Consider the following 16,831-nt stretch of genomic DNA (forward strand, 5'->3'; position numbering starts at 1 on the left):
CTTGATGAAGACAGCAAGGCTATGATTCGCGTTCTTAGATGCCTCTGGATTATCTCGAAACTTCTGAGTGATGTGTGGCATCAGCATATTTACAACGGTTTCCACTGCATGATGATAGGATGCAGGAAATCTCTGGTTTCGCAGCAACTAAAAAGAATTCAGAGCAAACATTTATGTATTAAGTTGCAATCATTTGGGAGGAAAAAAATATCTCATCCCTGAGTCCATCTTAAAAAACCCAGAGTTTCTAGCTGGGTGCTGTGGCTCACACTTGTAACCCCAGCACTTTGGGAAGCCAAGTTGGGAGGATCACTTGAGCCCAGGGGTTTAAGACCAGCCCAGGCAACATAGCAAGACTCCATCTGTACAATAATTAGGTGGGTGTGGTGGTATGCACCTGTAGTCCCAGTTACTCAGGAGGCTGAGGTGGCAGGATTGCTGGAGCCCAGCAGTCTGAGGCTGCAGTGAGCCAGGATCAGCCACTGTACTCCAGCCAGGGTGACAAAGCAAGGCCCAGTCTCAAAAAACCCCATAAAACCTCAGAGTCCTAGTCTTGTTTATCTGAAATTGGAAAAAATGAATTAACCCTCTTTCTTTCAAAGTACTGTGAAAGTGTTCAAATACTTCAAGTAAGTGCTGTGGATTAAAACTGGAACCTCAAACTTCAGCGTAATAAAGATCACCTAAAAAGTGTTTGTAAAAAGGTGGAGCTTCTGCATCCATTCCCAAAGATTCTGATTCAGGAGCCTGGCAGCGGGTGCAGGGAGAAGGGGCAAGAACCTGCATTTTTACTGAGCATCTTTGATGATTCTGATGCCTGTACCTCTCAGAGATCTCTTTAGAAAGCACTGGCTTACATTTAAGCTCCAAATATTCAAACTGAAAATACAGATTTTGATGACTGTACATGATTAGTTAAAACTGCCTGGCAGCAGTCTTCTCACAATCAACTTTACGCAGTAATCTTTCCCCAACAGGAACCTACAAAATTACACTCAGATTACTTAGCAATTAGCTAACACTTATGTATATCTTCTACATGTCAGACACTGCACTACATATTTGTATGTACTTTTTCATTCAATTCTTGTAATACCCCTATAAGTTTAATCCTCATTTGTTAAAGGGTCAGAGAGGTTAGGTACATGTGTCCTCAGTCACACAACTAACAACAACGATTCAGACCCAGGTCTACCACAGAATCCAAAACTTGGGCACTCTCTGTTACACGAAGTGCACTCCCCCTGTGTCTATAAACAGAATAATTTACTGAGAGCCTGAAGTAGGAAGGATGCTCCATTACATTGATCCATTCATGCATTTAATTCTAACAGCCACAAGAGGGGGGTATTTTCATCCCCATTTCACAGACAGGAAAACTGAGGCTGAGAGAGCTCACTAAAAAGTACTAATTGACCTTTAATAAAACTGTCCTTGTCTTCCTCCTTTTAGTAACTGAAGAGTAATGGTTTTACAGGGGCACATGGCTGCCCAGCCAGACTATATTTTCCAGTCTAACTTACCACTAGGTATGAGCCACATGACCAAATTATGGAAGGGATGCGTGCCTTGTTTAGGCCATGCTCCTAAAAGGAGCCGCTGGCCTCCCTTGTTCCTTCCTGTGCCACTGCCTGGACTGTGCTGTGGCGGTGAGCCAGCTTCTCAGCCACGTGGATGAGGTGAACATTGCAGGCTGGATAACTGGATTGGAGGAGCTTGAGTCACTGAATGATCTTGGGGAACTAGCTGCCCTGTTCTCCAAACTGCCTACCAGCTCAAGATTGTCCAAGAGAGAAATGAACCTTCTGTCGAATTTAAACCACTATTATTATGGCCTGTTTTTGAGCAGCCAAACCAATGTCCCAATATCAAACAAATAGTATTTTCTAAAACTGGGAACTGCAACCTAGACATTTCTGACATGACAGCAGGCATTATATTATGCATTAAATGCCAGAACCTATTAGGAATATTTGAAATACCAGCTTTATAACAATTTCAATTCTCAAACCAATAACGAGGAGATGTTTATAACCTTACATAGAGTCAAGAATCCAATGACGAAAGGATCAGTAACAAAAACGTGAAGCTCACCAACTTTAAAAAACAGAATGGCAAAATGTGAAATTCCAAAGGGATTTTGTTGCATATGTGCCACCAATAACTCTATATCCTGAGATGACAGCATCAATAGATGACCAATTTCCAAGACCGCAGGCAAGGCCAACTCTAACCCCCGGCATGACTGCTAGCTACTCAAGCTGGCCACTCCTGAAAAAGAGGTATCCCAAGAAATGCTTGTGGCCTTCACAATGGGGCTGAGTCAATGGCTGCTAAAACCAGGAAAAGTGATGGAGAACTCTATCATGGACAGGTTGAGTGGGCACCATGTAAACCTATTAATCAACATTATTATAACTAAAAGTAGAACAGCTGGGTATATACGCCTCCTGATGTGATGCAATAGTAACAGCTATGAGGTATCCTTGCCGGAAAAAAAATCAAACCTGAATCAAATTAAGTCTCTAGATCCAACCACAAGTTCACAGGGAACACAGGGGCAGAGAACCACGTATGTAACACGGTGAGGCTACCATCAGCCAAATCTAAACTGTGGGGCATTCTGCTGGACAAATGACCCACTTTCTTCAACAAATATGTTTCCAAAAAAAAAAAAAGTCCAAACAGATGAAAAGAGAACAGTTTAAGAATCAAAGAAACTTCAGAAACACAGCAACTAAATGCAAGGTGTGAACTTTGTTTAGATCCGGAAGCAGACAAACCCAACTATAGGATGACATTTTTGAGACACCTGGGGAAAACTGAATATAGACTGGGTGTTAGATGATAATAAAGACGTTTTGCTAATTTTGTGTGGTGTGATGTTGGTAGTTATATCTTTTTTAAAGGCTTATCTGTTAGAGATGACATGCTAAAAGTGTCTAAGATGGAGTGAGAAAATAGCTGGGAATGGCTTAAAATACTACAAGGTAAAAATGTGAGGGTGGGTGTGTATCAAGCAAGGGCAGTAGAACATTGACAAGTGGGGAGGCTAATCCCTCTCCTTCTGCACTTATTAGAAAATATAGTAAAATGTTTGTATTAAAAAGAAAGAATACATGGAGAAGAATGATGGATAATTTACATACCAACCCATCATTAGTGCTGTTCAGTGACTAGGCAATGACAACTCATGCCTGTGAAGGCTGAAATGAAGTTCTCCCTGCAGTGGCAAATAGCTGTTGTGAAGAGTCCTAATTGGCAATAAAACAAACTAAAGCCTTTTTACGAGGTATCATACACATTTCAAGGTAATGAAGACCTAAGCAATAGAATGTTTTTATGGAGATTACTATAAACTGAAATAGAAGAGGAAAATCTAAGATGATGCTCAGGTAGTGAGTACCTGATAGAGGCTTGGAGAAGAGGACGCTGAGACACTAAGGGACTTCTCAGCCAAACCAACCTCAACTCCCTGCCACGTCCTGCTGGAGGATCTCTTGCCGTGTGCTGTGCTGCACTGCAGCATCCCTTTCTGTCCTGGCACCACCTGACAGGTGCTGCCTGTGTGGGGTCAGCCAGCCCATCACCTGTCCTCACAAGATCAGCCTCTCCAGCCACATGCTGGATGCCACGCCCCCATCCTCTGCGAGCCACACTTATGTGCTGCCTGCTGGCTGCTCAGCACCTACCAACTGACTCCTCGAATGAACGGGATCTCCCAGAAGACCCACACTCAGCCTGGCTGTGGAGGCCCCTGTGGACGCTGCGGTTAACAGCCAGGTCTTCGTAGAGACCCAGGATGGGCTACTCCCCGCCCTACAGGTCATCTGCTCTCCCACAGCTGTGCTGCCCAATCATTGCTTCATGGGTGAGGACTTCGGAATGGTCTTCAAATGTTCACTTCTTTGTTCTGCACTGTGTTCTTCCACTCTCTGGTGTGGTTTAGAGGCCTCTTCTCTACGGGCTATTTTACTGCTTTCCGAGGTAAATAAGACTTTTAATTAAGAAACTTCCTCTTTGTGGCTTAGCAAACAACAAAAGTAATGGGGCTGAGAAGAAATTTACCAATGACATTTCCCTGCATTCTGGTTACTCCCCTTTATCAAGATCCCTATGTTATTTCCTCTTTCTCCCATTTTCTTCTACAACTTGGTTTTTTTTTTGTTTTTGTTTTTTGTTTTTTTTTGAGACAAGGTCTCACTCTGTCACCCAGGCTGGAGTGCACTGGCACAATCACAGCTCACTGTAGCCTCATCCTCCAGGGCTCAAGCAATCCTCTCACCTCAGTCTCCTGAGTAGCTGGGATAACAGGCATGTGTCACCATGCCCAGCTAATTTTGTTCACATTTGCAGAGATGACGTCTCACTATGTTGCTCAGGCTGGTCTTGAATTCCTGGGCTCAAGCGATTCTCCTACCTAGGCCTCCAAAGTGCTGGGATTACAGATGTGAGCCATTGCGCCCAGCCTACAAACTCCATTCTTCCTACCTCTTCATCATTTTCATTCCCAAAGATCAGTCTTCTGTCTATAATCTGCATGTTTACCTCACTCTCTGCCCTGCTGACACAATGAGAATGGCACCTCACATCTTCAGTTGCAGGGAACATAATTAACTCCTGGCCCCACCACTATGCTGTGGAATCTACAGCTGCATTTGTACCAAGGCCACCCGTGCCTCCATGCCTCACATGGCTGCTCCCTGCCAGTGACTGAGGGTGGAAAGGAAGCTGCAGCAGGCTTGTTGCTGGGGGATGTGGGACTCCACTGATGACTGAGGAGGAGGCTTGAGGCCTCTCCAGTGCCTTGCTCACCTCTCTTACTTAGAATTCCACTGTGGCCCAAGACGCTTCCTTCCTTCTCTCTCTTCTTAACCTTGGGTCACACATGTGCTGCCCTCTGATGGCTCTCCCACTGTCTCCTGAGTGCCTTCCCATTTTCCCTTGTAGTCATTGCCCCAATAAGTCTCAAGCATGACTACTCCTATCTGGTGACTCAGATCAACACAGTCCTTTTCTCCAGAGAAAAGCTTAGGCTTATGGTTTCAGCAGATTGGTACTCACAAATCTATTTCTTTAGTTCTGTCTGTTCTCTTCCCTGTCCCAGGCTGAACCTTCACCTGCCAACTGGAAATGTGTTTGGCTATGCCTCAGCCCTTTGTGAAACAATGGCTGGTGACTTCCCAGTATCTGTTCTCTCTTCCCTCTCATGGTAATAGAACCTCAACTTTTAACTAGGTTCATGGATACCCAAAGTAAAGACTACATTTACCAGCATCCCTTGCAGCTAGGTACCGTCATGGCTAATTCTGGCCAATGCGATAGCAGTGGTAGTGATGTGGCAGTGCAACTTCTGGGTCATATCCTTAAAAGGAAAGGTGCATCTTCCCCTCCCTACTGGCTCCAGCATGGATGTGGTGGTGAACCCAGTTAGATCAAAAGGAGGAGCAGCACTCCAGGGGGCAAACAAGATGGAGGCCTCTCATAACTGTGGAACAGAAGCCTCTTATGAGCTTGGGGTTTCAAGTAAAAAGAAATAAACTTTTACTTTCCTGTTTAACTCACTGTTACTTCAGGTCTCTGTCATAGCCACTGAACCCACAGCCCTAAGCATATGACATCCCAAGCCTAACCTCGCACCTTCCCTGGTAAACCAAGCCCTCTACTCTACTGCCTCTCTCAAAAGCTCCTTCTTCTATGATCTCACGCTCAATATCTAGGTGGCCTTTCTTCCCCCACTCAAGTCTGACCTTACTGTGCTCTGTTTTGTTTCAGTCAGGTTTATTGAGGCATAATTTACATACCATAAAATTCAGACTTTAAAAGTCTACAGTTTGGTGAGTCTTGACAAGTGAATATAACTGTAACCATCACCACAGTCAAGAAGAGAAAGTACATCTGTTGTCCCCATCCCCACCTCCAGTCCTGGGCAACCACGGGGCTGCTCTGCACTCTGTAGTTTTTCTTTTTCTATAATGTCATATACAGGATATGGACCCAAATGGTATGTAGTCTTTTGTGTCTAACTTCTTTCAGTTCATAGAATGCTTATGAGATCCAACCATGCTGTTGCATGACTCACTACTTTGTTCCATTTTATTACTAAGTAGCATTCTATTGTGTGGAGTTACCACAATTTGTGTATCCATTTACCAGCTGATGGTCATTTGGGTTGTTTCTAGTTTTTGATTATTATGAATAAAGCTACTGTGCACATTTGCATTTAGGTCTTTACATGGATACATCTTTCATTTCTCTTCAGCAGATATCTAGACGTGGAACTGCAGGGTTGAATGAATGGTTCTGTCTGAATAATCTCCCTTACTCATTCATAATGCTCTCCATCCTCATCCTCAATCCCACCTTATCCTCCCAATGCCAGATCTTCATCAGCATCACCATAAAATGTCATTTCATATTATTGCAGTTAGAGAGCTAAACAAATAAATAAATCAAAATTTAAAATGTCTGGTGAATCTGTTCCACAGGCTATTTATACTTCAGGGGATAAGCAGACTTATTGATATAAAAGTTTCCAAGCCACTCTGCTAATCTTTATACTCTCTGTCATCTCGCCACTCCTACTAAAGAACCTATTCTACTTCTCTAGGTCTCTACCAATTCATCTGCTGCTTGGCTTCACAGCTCCCCATAATCTCATCTTTGTTTCTGAGCTAATCTTGTTTTTCACTCTTTCCCCTCTAATCTCAATCTATCCAGCCTGAACTCTGCCCCAGCGGCCTTACCTGGGCTGAGCTATTTCCTCTGCCTGGTACTCATTCTCCTATCCCTAGACTGTGGTATCCTCAAGGCCCAGGTAAAGTTCCACCTGTATCCCCACATAAATCTATGATTCTTGAAGCTCACATATACACCTTCCTGCACGCTGCTCTAAATGTTCCAAGCTGAACGTTTTCTTTCTCCAATGACTAGGTGAGCTTCAAGGTTAAGGGTTCACTCTCAACTCCATTTGCATTTTTCCTCAATGCTTTGCACATTACAAACAACTGTTCAAAACACTCGAGGGTGACCTATGCATACTAGCATTCTACCTATCACATATGTATAGTGTTTACAAATTTGGTTAAGGGGAAGTCCAAACAGTCCATTTAGACTATGAGCCACACCCTCCTTCTTTCACTTTCAAAAACAGTTCTTTTCTTTTTCAATTTAGCTAGAAAATGGTTGGAGGTTAAACAAGCAATGTCTAAGGGCATATATTCATCCTACCCTATGCTAGGTTTTCCAACCTCCTTTCTTCCAGTATACCTGTGGAATGCCAGCAATGTGCTTCACTCCATGTGGGAGGAAAGGAAATGCAAAAGGAGTCTGCTGAAATTACAGCTGCTAAATATACATGGTGGAAAAGAAACACCAACAAACTGTTGACCATAGGGGCAGAGAGTGAGGAGAGGACTCCTCCACAGACCTTGATGATGTCTGCTTTACATTTTTCTCAAATATCACTTGTACCCTCCAAGTACATGTCACCTATGAAACTAGAGTCTGGCACAGTCATACGCAATCCATCCATACTTTGCAGGTCCATCCGCTGTAGTAAGGAAATTACTTATTTTAGATGCTAGTTCGAAGGGGTTCTGATTCACACCCTTCCTCAGTAAATGTAACAATGTACAGTTTGGTTGGCTGGGGACAAGAACGTGGCCACTTCCACCTTCAGCAGGAGTGCAGCACTGGAAGTAAGCATAACGCTGTGCCATGTCCCTCCATGTAAATATGCATTGAATGGACTCACTCGACTACCACCAAGAATGACATAAATTGTACACTGAAAGCATCAGCTTAATACACAACATGCATGTGTAGCTATCCTTGAGTAGAACACTTTAATTGGCACTGAAAGCGCTATCTGGCTGTTATGAATCCAGGGCCCAGGTGCTCCTACAACACTGGTGTGTGCCTTGTCATGACACTTCAAGAAAGGTTCCCTTGGCTGGGCGCGGTGGCTCACGCTTGTAATCCCAGCACTTTAGGAGGCCAAGGTGGGTGGGTCACCTAAGGTCAGGAGTTCGAGACCAGCCTGGCCAACATGGTGAAACCCTGTCTCTATTAAAAATATAAAATTAACTGGGCGTGGTGGCGCATGACTGTAATCTCAGCTACTTGGGAGGCTAAAGCAGGAGAATCGCTTGAACCCAGGAGGTGGAGGTTGCAGTGAGCCCAGATTGTGCCACAGCACTCCAGCCTGGGCAACAAGAGCAAAAAATATTAAGGTCAGAAAAAATTAATAATTTTGGTCTAAAAATATTAAAAACCCTAAGGGGATGAGATCAAAGTTTTGGAAATCACAAATGGTATAGGAATGGTGAATATTCATAAATTCAGAAGACTAAAACAAAGAATTAGGACATAAAATTCTTCAGATGTAAATAAGACAAACACAAAAACAACTAATTCAAACAGAAAACTCATTACTCTTAAGATACGAGACACACTGAATGAAGGCTTTAAGAAAATGTTAGAGGAGCTCTCAGCTCAATAATGTGTGATTAGGGCAAAGAACAGCAGGGTGTCTGCAGGGCCAGGGAAGCAGAAGCCAGAGAGGAGTGCTCTAAAAGTGAAAATGTTGAACCCTCAAGGTGGTAAGCAGGTGTTTGTGAAATCTCTTTTTATAGTAAATTATGTTATGGTGAAGCTTTCTCCTGTGGGATACCAGAGTTTCCTCTTAAGCACTTAAAAAAAAAAAAAAAAACCTACTTCTAAAAACTCTCTGAATATTGTTTTAGGGTCAAAATATAATTAACTTACAGAAAAGGCTGTGCATGGTAGCATTTGAGTGGTTTGTGTTAAGTTCCAAAAACAAACCATTTCCCAGAGCAAAGGTGTTGACAAATCATGTTATAAGGCTGGAAATGGCAGCACCTCTAGGAGAGGCCCACTGGGACTCTGCCACAAGTTCTTGGCTCTGCTCAGTTGTGTGACCCTGGGCAGGTCACTTCACAGTCTATGCTTCTGTTTCTACCTCTGTGAGGTAGGGGAGGAGCTGGAACAGAAGATACCTTTCAGGTCATTACCACCCTTGAAGTGCTATGGTTTAATTTGGCATCTTGAGAACAAACACATGCAAGTAAATTCCTTTACTTATTTTCTAATGCAATTCTCAGAAAGGTGTCACTGGCGCTTGATTTTGAATATCCTTGTATGTATTCCTGGAAGTGTTCGTTACCTCCCTGACCATCTCTCACGTGGTCTTCCTTGCAGTCATAAGGCAGAAAAGCCTCATGTTCATGTAGTTCCCTGAACTGTGGTGCTGGGTCCTAAGCTTTTGCCAACACCACTCTCTCTCCACCTGGTCCTCATTCTCCTTCTTCACCTAGCCAACTCCTGTTTACTCATCAGAACCTACTGCAACTGACGCCTCTTCCAGGTGGTCTTCCCAGATTCCCCACACTACTGAGCACTTTGTTCCTACCTCTTCAGAGCACTCGTCATGAGGTAGGGCAGCCACTGAACGAAATGCACACCTTCCCACCTGAACTCCTTGAGGGCACAAACTGTGATGCATTGAACTTTGTAATCCTTGGCGCCTCAAACATAGTAGGGGCTCAATGAATAGTTGCAGAATGAATTGGTTATATTTTGAATATAATCACGTTACCATTGCTTTTAAGGGATGACATTTATTTAGAGCCAAAAATAATAAAAAATCCACTGGCGCCTCGTCATGGGCTGACCTGTGCCCCCCTCAAATTCATATGTTGAAGTCCTAACCCCTAACACTTCCGAATATGGCTGCACTTTGGGCCAAGGTTTTAAAAGAGCTGATGAAGGTAATGTGAGGTCATTAAGGTGGTTCTTAATCCAGTATGACTGGTGTCCTCCTAAGAAGAGATTAGGACACAGAAACGCACAGAAGGCTGCATCTACAAGCCAAGGAGAGAGGCCTCAGAAGAAACCAGCCATGTGCACAGCTTGACCCAGGACTTTCAGCATCTCAATTGTTATAAAATAAATTTCTATTGTTTAAGCCACCCAGTCTGTGGTACTTTATTATGGCAACCCTAGCAAATGAACACAGGCTATAATCCTATTCTGTATATAACATGAAAAAATGTATAATTTACCATCTTTACCAGTTTTAAGTGTACAGTTCAGTGGTAATAAACACATTCATATTCTTTTTCTCCCCCATCACCTCCTCCCCTTCTTTCCCAGTCTCTGGTAACCACCAATCTATCTTCATCCAATCCACTTTTTTAGCTCCCACATATCAGTGAGACAACATTTTTTTACAGAAAAGTAATATATCTACATGATGTGTGTGTCTGTGTGTGCATGTGCACGCACACTTAGCTGCGTACTGCCAAGCAGACAATCTGCTAGATTTTTCCTTGGCAGGCTGCTCTGGCATGATTTAGATGGAGCATTTCTCTGTAGAAGGCAGGGCCCACTTCCATCTGGCATCTCCCTATGCACTAAAATCAGAAGCTTTAAACTGGATTCAAAAGAGAGAGACAGAAAAAAGAAAAGGAGAAACCACCTGGCCAGGCCCAGTGTCTGCTTTACGGGAGGAAAAGGAGGGCTTTAGGCCTGAACCATCAACCTTCTGCCAGCAAAATCTAGCAGGCTTTCCAAGGCTTCCTCGGAGAGCCCAGATCCCTTGCGCAGGAGGCCTAGATTCTGCCCCTCCCTCCCTATCCCCTCTCCTGCCTACAAGGATTGCGCACAAGTGTTCATTGTGAGACAGTGCCCAGCACCACCAGCTCCCTGCACAAGCTCCTTCTATAATACTTCAACCAGACCCTGCCTCCAAACAACTACACTACTTCACTGTCACAAAGACAACTCCAGGACTCTGCAGGTCTCAGAGGAGCCCTGGAAACTTCAAAATGAGAAAGTGACACTGCCACTTCTGTTTACTACATTGGAACTTTATAGAAACTTATCTACCTTGAGCCTCAGAGAGCCTGAGGTGGCCAAACACACCTCAGTGGGCACCAGTCCAGAGACAAGACCAGTCATCTCAGGGCTGAGCGCAGTGGGAACCAGGGGAAGCAGGGGGGACCCACAGTCAGAAAGGAACACACATACAGGCTTCACCACAAGGGGACGCTGGGGCAGAGAAGAAATTTGAGACTGCGCATCTGCCCCAACGAGATGGATAATCTCAGAGTCTGTTGATTGGTTTTGGAGAACATGAGATTGGTGAGATACTCCCATCTAAGAATAAATGTCTATGATGGTCAAGACACTTAATAAATCATGGGTAATGACACTTAAAATTTATGCTGAAACCACAATTTCCATTTCAACAAACGTGAAGATTTCTAAGCTAGTCAAAGGAAAAGACATATTTTTCTTTAGGTTAATAACCAAGTGATTCAGGAATACAACCTTTGGGGCCAGACTGGACTCAAAACCTGGCTGCTCCACTCACTGGTAGCATGACCTTGAGCAAGTAACTCAAGCATGCTGGCCTCAGTTTCCCCATCTATAAAATAGGTAAGAACAGTACTTTCCTCAAAGCGTTGTTATGAAGCTAAAATGATTTATTACTTGTAAAGCACTTAGAACAGTCCTGTAACTGGCACAGAGAAAGCATGAAGAAACGTTCACTACAAAGCAATGAAAGAGATTACTTTTCCCCTAAGAACACAAGCTTCCACTTGAAGTAACATACCTTAACTTTGGAGTTCTCTATCAAATGCTGAGCCATGGATTTGATCAGTACATCAAAGAAAAACCATGAGTACTAAAAGAAAAGAGAACAGGACCCAGTAAGAACACAACAAACTGGTAGGTAAGACATGAACTCTCTCAGGCTGACAATATGATTGACATAAAGCAGGTGTGACCCTAAAACACGGCTGCACCTCTTGGCACATTATGACCAGAGCCGACAGGTGAATGGCAGATGTCTTCTGCTTGCACAAGTTTAGCAACAAAGAGCTGCATCCTGCCGGGAAACTGGACACCTGTGCTCAGCGTGGCACAACCAGCACGAGGCTCTGCGGGGTTACGGGTGTAGTCTTTCCCCTTCACTGACCTCTGCTTGGTGACACTTGTCTTTAGAATCTCTAAGTCATTGACCTTCATCACTGATTTGAACATAATGACTATTAATCCTCAAGAGCCAACACTGAACACAGTGATGCTTTGCAGCTCTTCTCTCAAGACACAATTAGAAAAGTTGGTATCAGAGAACACTACCCCTTTTTAGGGGGTGGTGATTGTCTCTAAGAGCACTCAGAAAGGCTGTATTGATCAGGCTGTGGAGTGAATTCCTGTTAATCAGTTTCAATCAGAGCCACACTGACTCTCCTGACATACCTTCAGTAGTTTGTTGCTGGTGAGGAAATCGGCGGAAGGCTTGAGAATCGTGGTCATGGATTTGGTCAGTTCTTCATGCACTGTCTTGTATTCAGAGGCAACATATGGCTCAGCCTTATACGCGTACTTTGAAGAAAAGAGAAAGAGACTTTAATGCACTGGCTCTCCAACGTGGGCTGAAAGCTTGAGAGACTCCCAAGAATGGAGATCAGGGACTGAGCTACAATCTCATTTGTGGGAGAGGAAGGTGTGGATACAAAGATGGGAAGGGTGAGTGTCATGTGATAAAAAGGAGTCCAGGATGTCTTCAAGAAAATATGTGAGTCATCTGACCCGGTCAAATCCGTGACCAGCCAGCCCGTAACTCCACCTGTGCCAGGGGCTTCAAGGCATGTGTGGCACAACAATGTATGACTGACACCCTAAAGGACCAGAACTTTACTTTTTACATTATCACATAGTTGTAATTTACAAAGGTATTTAATAGTAAACAGAATATGTGCATCTGTTTAGAATAGTAACTGCCACTCTACTTACTGGATGTTGTATATAAATAAATAACTTGTTGATGTTTATCCTAACAACATCTCTTGCTGTCCCACAGAGTCATCTAATTTGACTGTAGCCAGAGCTAACCTTCCTATCTGGGAGAAGCAGTTTTGCTGGAAATTTTAGATGGAAAGAAAAAAAAAAGACAACTAACATTAGCAGAGGCCTAGCCAAGAACAACTTAAAATTCTTCTTTAAACTTCCACATTGAGACATATTATTTGCAAAACCCATTAAAAGAAACGTAATTGAAGGAATGGAATTAAGTAAATTAGTGAATGGCTGCCCCTCTTCATACCTCCCCTATTCAGGTACAAGCATTGGCTATGAGAAATAGAAGAGAAAGCATACATTACAAGCACATCCTCAAATAACCAGGCTTGTGAAAAAATAAGTCCTTAGAAGGAAAACTGGAGAGCCACAGATGTAAGTGATCAGAACAGTGTGTTTTACATACCTTAACATATGACCTCAAGTGGCTCTCCAATCCTTCCTCATGGCACTGGGCAACCACATGAATAATGACCCTACACACCACAGGAGTGAATAAAGCAATGAATATGTAAAAATGGAAACATTTCATTATTATCACAGCAGTAGTAGAACAATGATGATGTTATCAGCACTTAGGAAACAAGGAGACAAGGAATTAGATGGGGTCCTTACACATGGGATCAAAGACATTTCTTAAATATAATGTTCAGCACACAGTAGCATCCCAGCTATGCATGACTATGCTCCAGATGTGGACAGACTAGAAGTGAGGAAGAGCATCCATCCACCTCCCTTACCGAGTCACGTTAACCGCGACTTCTTCCTGTGTGGCTCTGGTGAGGACTCGGAACAGTTGGTTTAGGATAGTGGGCAAGAAGGCGATCATCACATGGCCTTCCATCGCATGCAGACTCTACGGACACAGAATGGCACAGTTCATGTTATCCTTCTAAAAGTAAACCAGTCTAAAGTAATTTCCACTCTTCCAAACAAGGATGGAAGAACTCCCTCTAAAACAAAGGGAAGGCTGTGGTAGGCAGAATGTCCCCAGAGGCGTCTGTGTCTTAGTCCTCAGCACCTGTGAATACATCACATGGCCCAGGGGAGGTAAAGCTGCTAGTCAGGCCTTATGCTAGTGATTATCCAGGTGTGCCCATGGAATCGCAAAGGGCCATAAACCAGAAGAGGGAGACAGAAGGGGAGAGGAGTCAGAGGGAGCTGGGACAGAGGAAGCAGGGTCAGAGAGATGCTGTGTGGCTGTCTTTGAGATGGAGGGAGGGGCCGCAAGCAATCACATATAAAAACTTCATTGTTTATGTGGATATGTATTCTGTTTTCCTTCTTAAACCAAACAAATTTCTATCCCATTTCTCACATTTCTTGTTTTGTCCCCATGCCCTTTTAGCTATTTCCCCTTTCCAATATGCTCCCCACAGCCACGTTCTGGATGAAGCTCTCCTAGACAAACCCTGCCTGGCTCTTGCTGCTTAGACATGCCAGGAACCCCTTGCACAAAGCTGGGACTGGTTCTGTGCATTATTTCTTTATTTGATTTGTCTGCCTAGCATGCAGTCACCAAGTTTATAGTATCTCCTACAATGAACTAGAAGTTCCCTAAGGGTGAGGACTGAAGTCTCTGCTTCTGTGCCCATCACTGTGCTCGGTACCCAGGGAGGTCCGTCTCAAGTGAGGGGTTTTCCATGCGTGAGAAACAGTATGTTTTAGAGATCCTGCCTTGAGCAAAGGATACATGGGACTAGGACACAGGCAGGAGTAGTGCCGTTCCTAGGTCCACTTCTTACCACTATCTAAACCTCACAGAAGCTACTGATGTGAGACATCCAGGTAAGAGCTTCCAAGGGGTGAGAACAACACCCACCACCAAAGAGAAAACCCAACCTACTCCAAACTCATTTAAAAGGGGATACTAAGAAAGCCATGTGATACCTTAAGGTACTTTACAAGTTCGTTTCCTAAGGCTTGGGCTCCAGATTCGGTTTTCTGACAGTACTGGAAAAAATTATGTAAATGCTGATCCTGAGGTAGGGAAAAAGGAAAAGAAGAAGAAAGTCTATTAGAATACACGCTGTGGAAATAGAAGCATTTGTTTCTTGCAGCATGCTTTTTTGCTGTATGTTGTTGTTGTTGTTGTTGTTGTTGTTTTTGAGACAGAGTCTTGCTCTGTCGCCCTGGCTGGGGTGCAGTGACATGACCATGGCTCACTGCAGCCTTGACCTCCCAGCCTCTTGCAATCCCCCTACCCTAGCCTCCTAGGTAGCTGGGACTACAGGCACACATCACCATGCCTGGCTAATTTTTGTATTTTTGTAGAGACAAGGTTTTGCCATGTTGGCCAGGCTGGTCTCAAACCCCTGGGCTCAAGTGATCTGCCCACCTTGGCCTCCAAAATGCTAGGATTACAGGTGTGAGCCACCATACCCAGCCTCATCTTATTAAGACTAAAAATTGATCGTGTACAAATAACATCAAGAAGATCCTCCAACGAAAGGGGAAATCTGTTGCAAAATTATGCTTGTACTAGTCATTTATATGAATACATATGAGCACTTCAGTTGTACTTTCTTTCTTTAGAAAAAGATCTATAGAGTAAAAATATAGTAATATAACACATTAGGATTTTTTTCTTCTTGTAAAATGGTGCAAACTTAGTCACAGAGCAGCAACTGCTAATTTTGTTGAAGGAGCACATACCTGAGTATACACTGTAGAAACCAGATGAGTGGAAATTTTCAGCAGTGGCTTGCCTCCATCTACCCATTTAATTTCCGGACCATAATGCTAAAAAAAATATGGAAGAAACAATATCCCTACAGATTAGTTATTTTGGCTCTAACATGATTATCAATGAGGGTAATGACGAGGGACTGAAAGAGGGCCCAGAGAACTTTAGTGACTTGGCAACTGTGCCGGGCCCATGGCAGGAATGCAGCTGATACACATTTCTGCCCCCTTTCTTCCCCCAAAGTACAGTGCTTTTATTACCGGATTTTCTAAGTTATCTTTTCTGTTTCTTTGCAGCTGTGTGAGTTATTGTTCATTTGAGAGGGAAAGAATCCTATTACACCAGCATCTGAACCCAACTTGAGCTCAGGATTCTGAAGAAGCCAGTAAAAGGTGCCAGATAAAGCAAACAGCATAATATGCAGGCCTGGCACAGGCAAAGGGTCAATCGTCTGCTCACACTAATTTCAACTTTTGAAACCTCCATTTCTCTGTCATGCTCAATTATACAATTTATTCTTCTTTTGGAAAATTAAACTATTTGTCTATAATATGAACTTAAATTTGGCATCATTTAAATGCAGACAAACATAAAAAGAACAGGCTTTATTTAAGCATGTTATAAAGCCGCAGTCTATAAAATTTAAGATGGCTAAAAAGAATGCAAAACCAACAAAGCAATTGAAGAAATCTGGGGAAAATTAGGCTTTCAAGAATCAGAAAGGTTTCAGAATGTGCAACCCTGTGGGTGAGAGAATTGGCGTACTTGACTTACTTTAAGCTGGAGGAAAATTCCTAATAGTTTGCATGACCCTAAGAACTCATCTTTATTTGAGCATGGCCAGTCAGCAGAGACAGACCTTATCCCAAATTTCCAAGTCTCTATTTTCCCGCTGAGACACCACTAGTTCAGGGCTTACAAAATGCCCAAACTGTGATTCTGACATTGAGGTAACTGCTAACAGCACTGTCTTCAATTGGTCAAAGTTTACTTGAAAATGAATAACTAATATCAAAATGGTGGAAGAGCAAAAATACTGTTTGCTTTTTGTGTGTTATTGTTGTTTTAGTTGTTCTTTAATGTTTTCTGAAGAAATTGGGATGAACCAATCTTAAAATGTGACATACCCTGCCCATCCCAAGCTCCTGGTAGCCAAGATAGCCCGAAGGAAGGTTCGCCGAGACCGGGATGTGCTGCTCGCTTGTCACCACCCTTCCGTCTTTCAGGAGGGGAAGCCAGGAGTAGCCAACTGTT

The 16,831-nt window shown here is 43.3% G+C and overlaps 1 protein-coding gene across 43 annotated transcripts in view; it reads right to left on the reverse strand.

Annotated features, from left to right (window-relative positions):
- The window catches only part of DOCK9 (dedicator of cytokinesis 9), a 292,065-nt gene that overhangs the window by 73,232 nt on the left and 202,002 nt on the right, over window positions 1-16,831 (reverse strand). For all 43 annotated transcript variants that reach the window (XM_057299611.2, XM_055096929.2, XM_055096933.2 and 40 more), the window contains 8 exons: window positions 16,705-16,826; window positions 15,547-15,633; window positions 14,782-14,871; window positions 13,632-13,747; window positions 13,298-13,367; window positions 12,292-12,417; window positions 11,642-11,713; window positions 1-147 (listed from right to left, as the gene is read on the reverse strand). In XM_057299611.2, coding sequence (XP_057155594.2) covers window positions 1-147; window positions 11,642-11,713; window positions 12,292-12,417; window positions 13,298-13,367; window positions 13,632-13,747; window positions 14,782-14,871; window positions 15,547-15,633; window positions 16,705-16,826 — 830 coding nt within the window. The remainder of the gene's footprint in view (window positions 148-11,641; window positions 11,714-12,291; window positions 12,418-13,297; window positions 13,368-13,631; window positions 13,748-14,781; window positions 14,872-15,546; window positions 15,634-16,704; window positions 16,827-16,831) is intronic.

This window comes from Pan paniscus, chromosome 14 (assembly GCF_029289425.2).
Source record: "Pan paniscus chromosome 14, NHGRI_mPanPan1-v2.0_pri, whole genome shotgun sequence".
In the NCBI taxonomy this organism is placed as follows: Eukaryota; Metazoa; Chordata; class Mammalia; order Primates; family Hominidae; genus Pan; species Pan paniscus.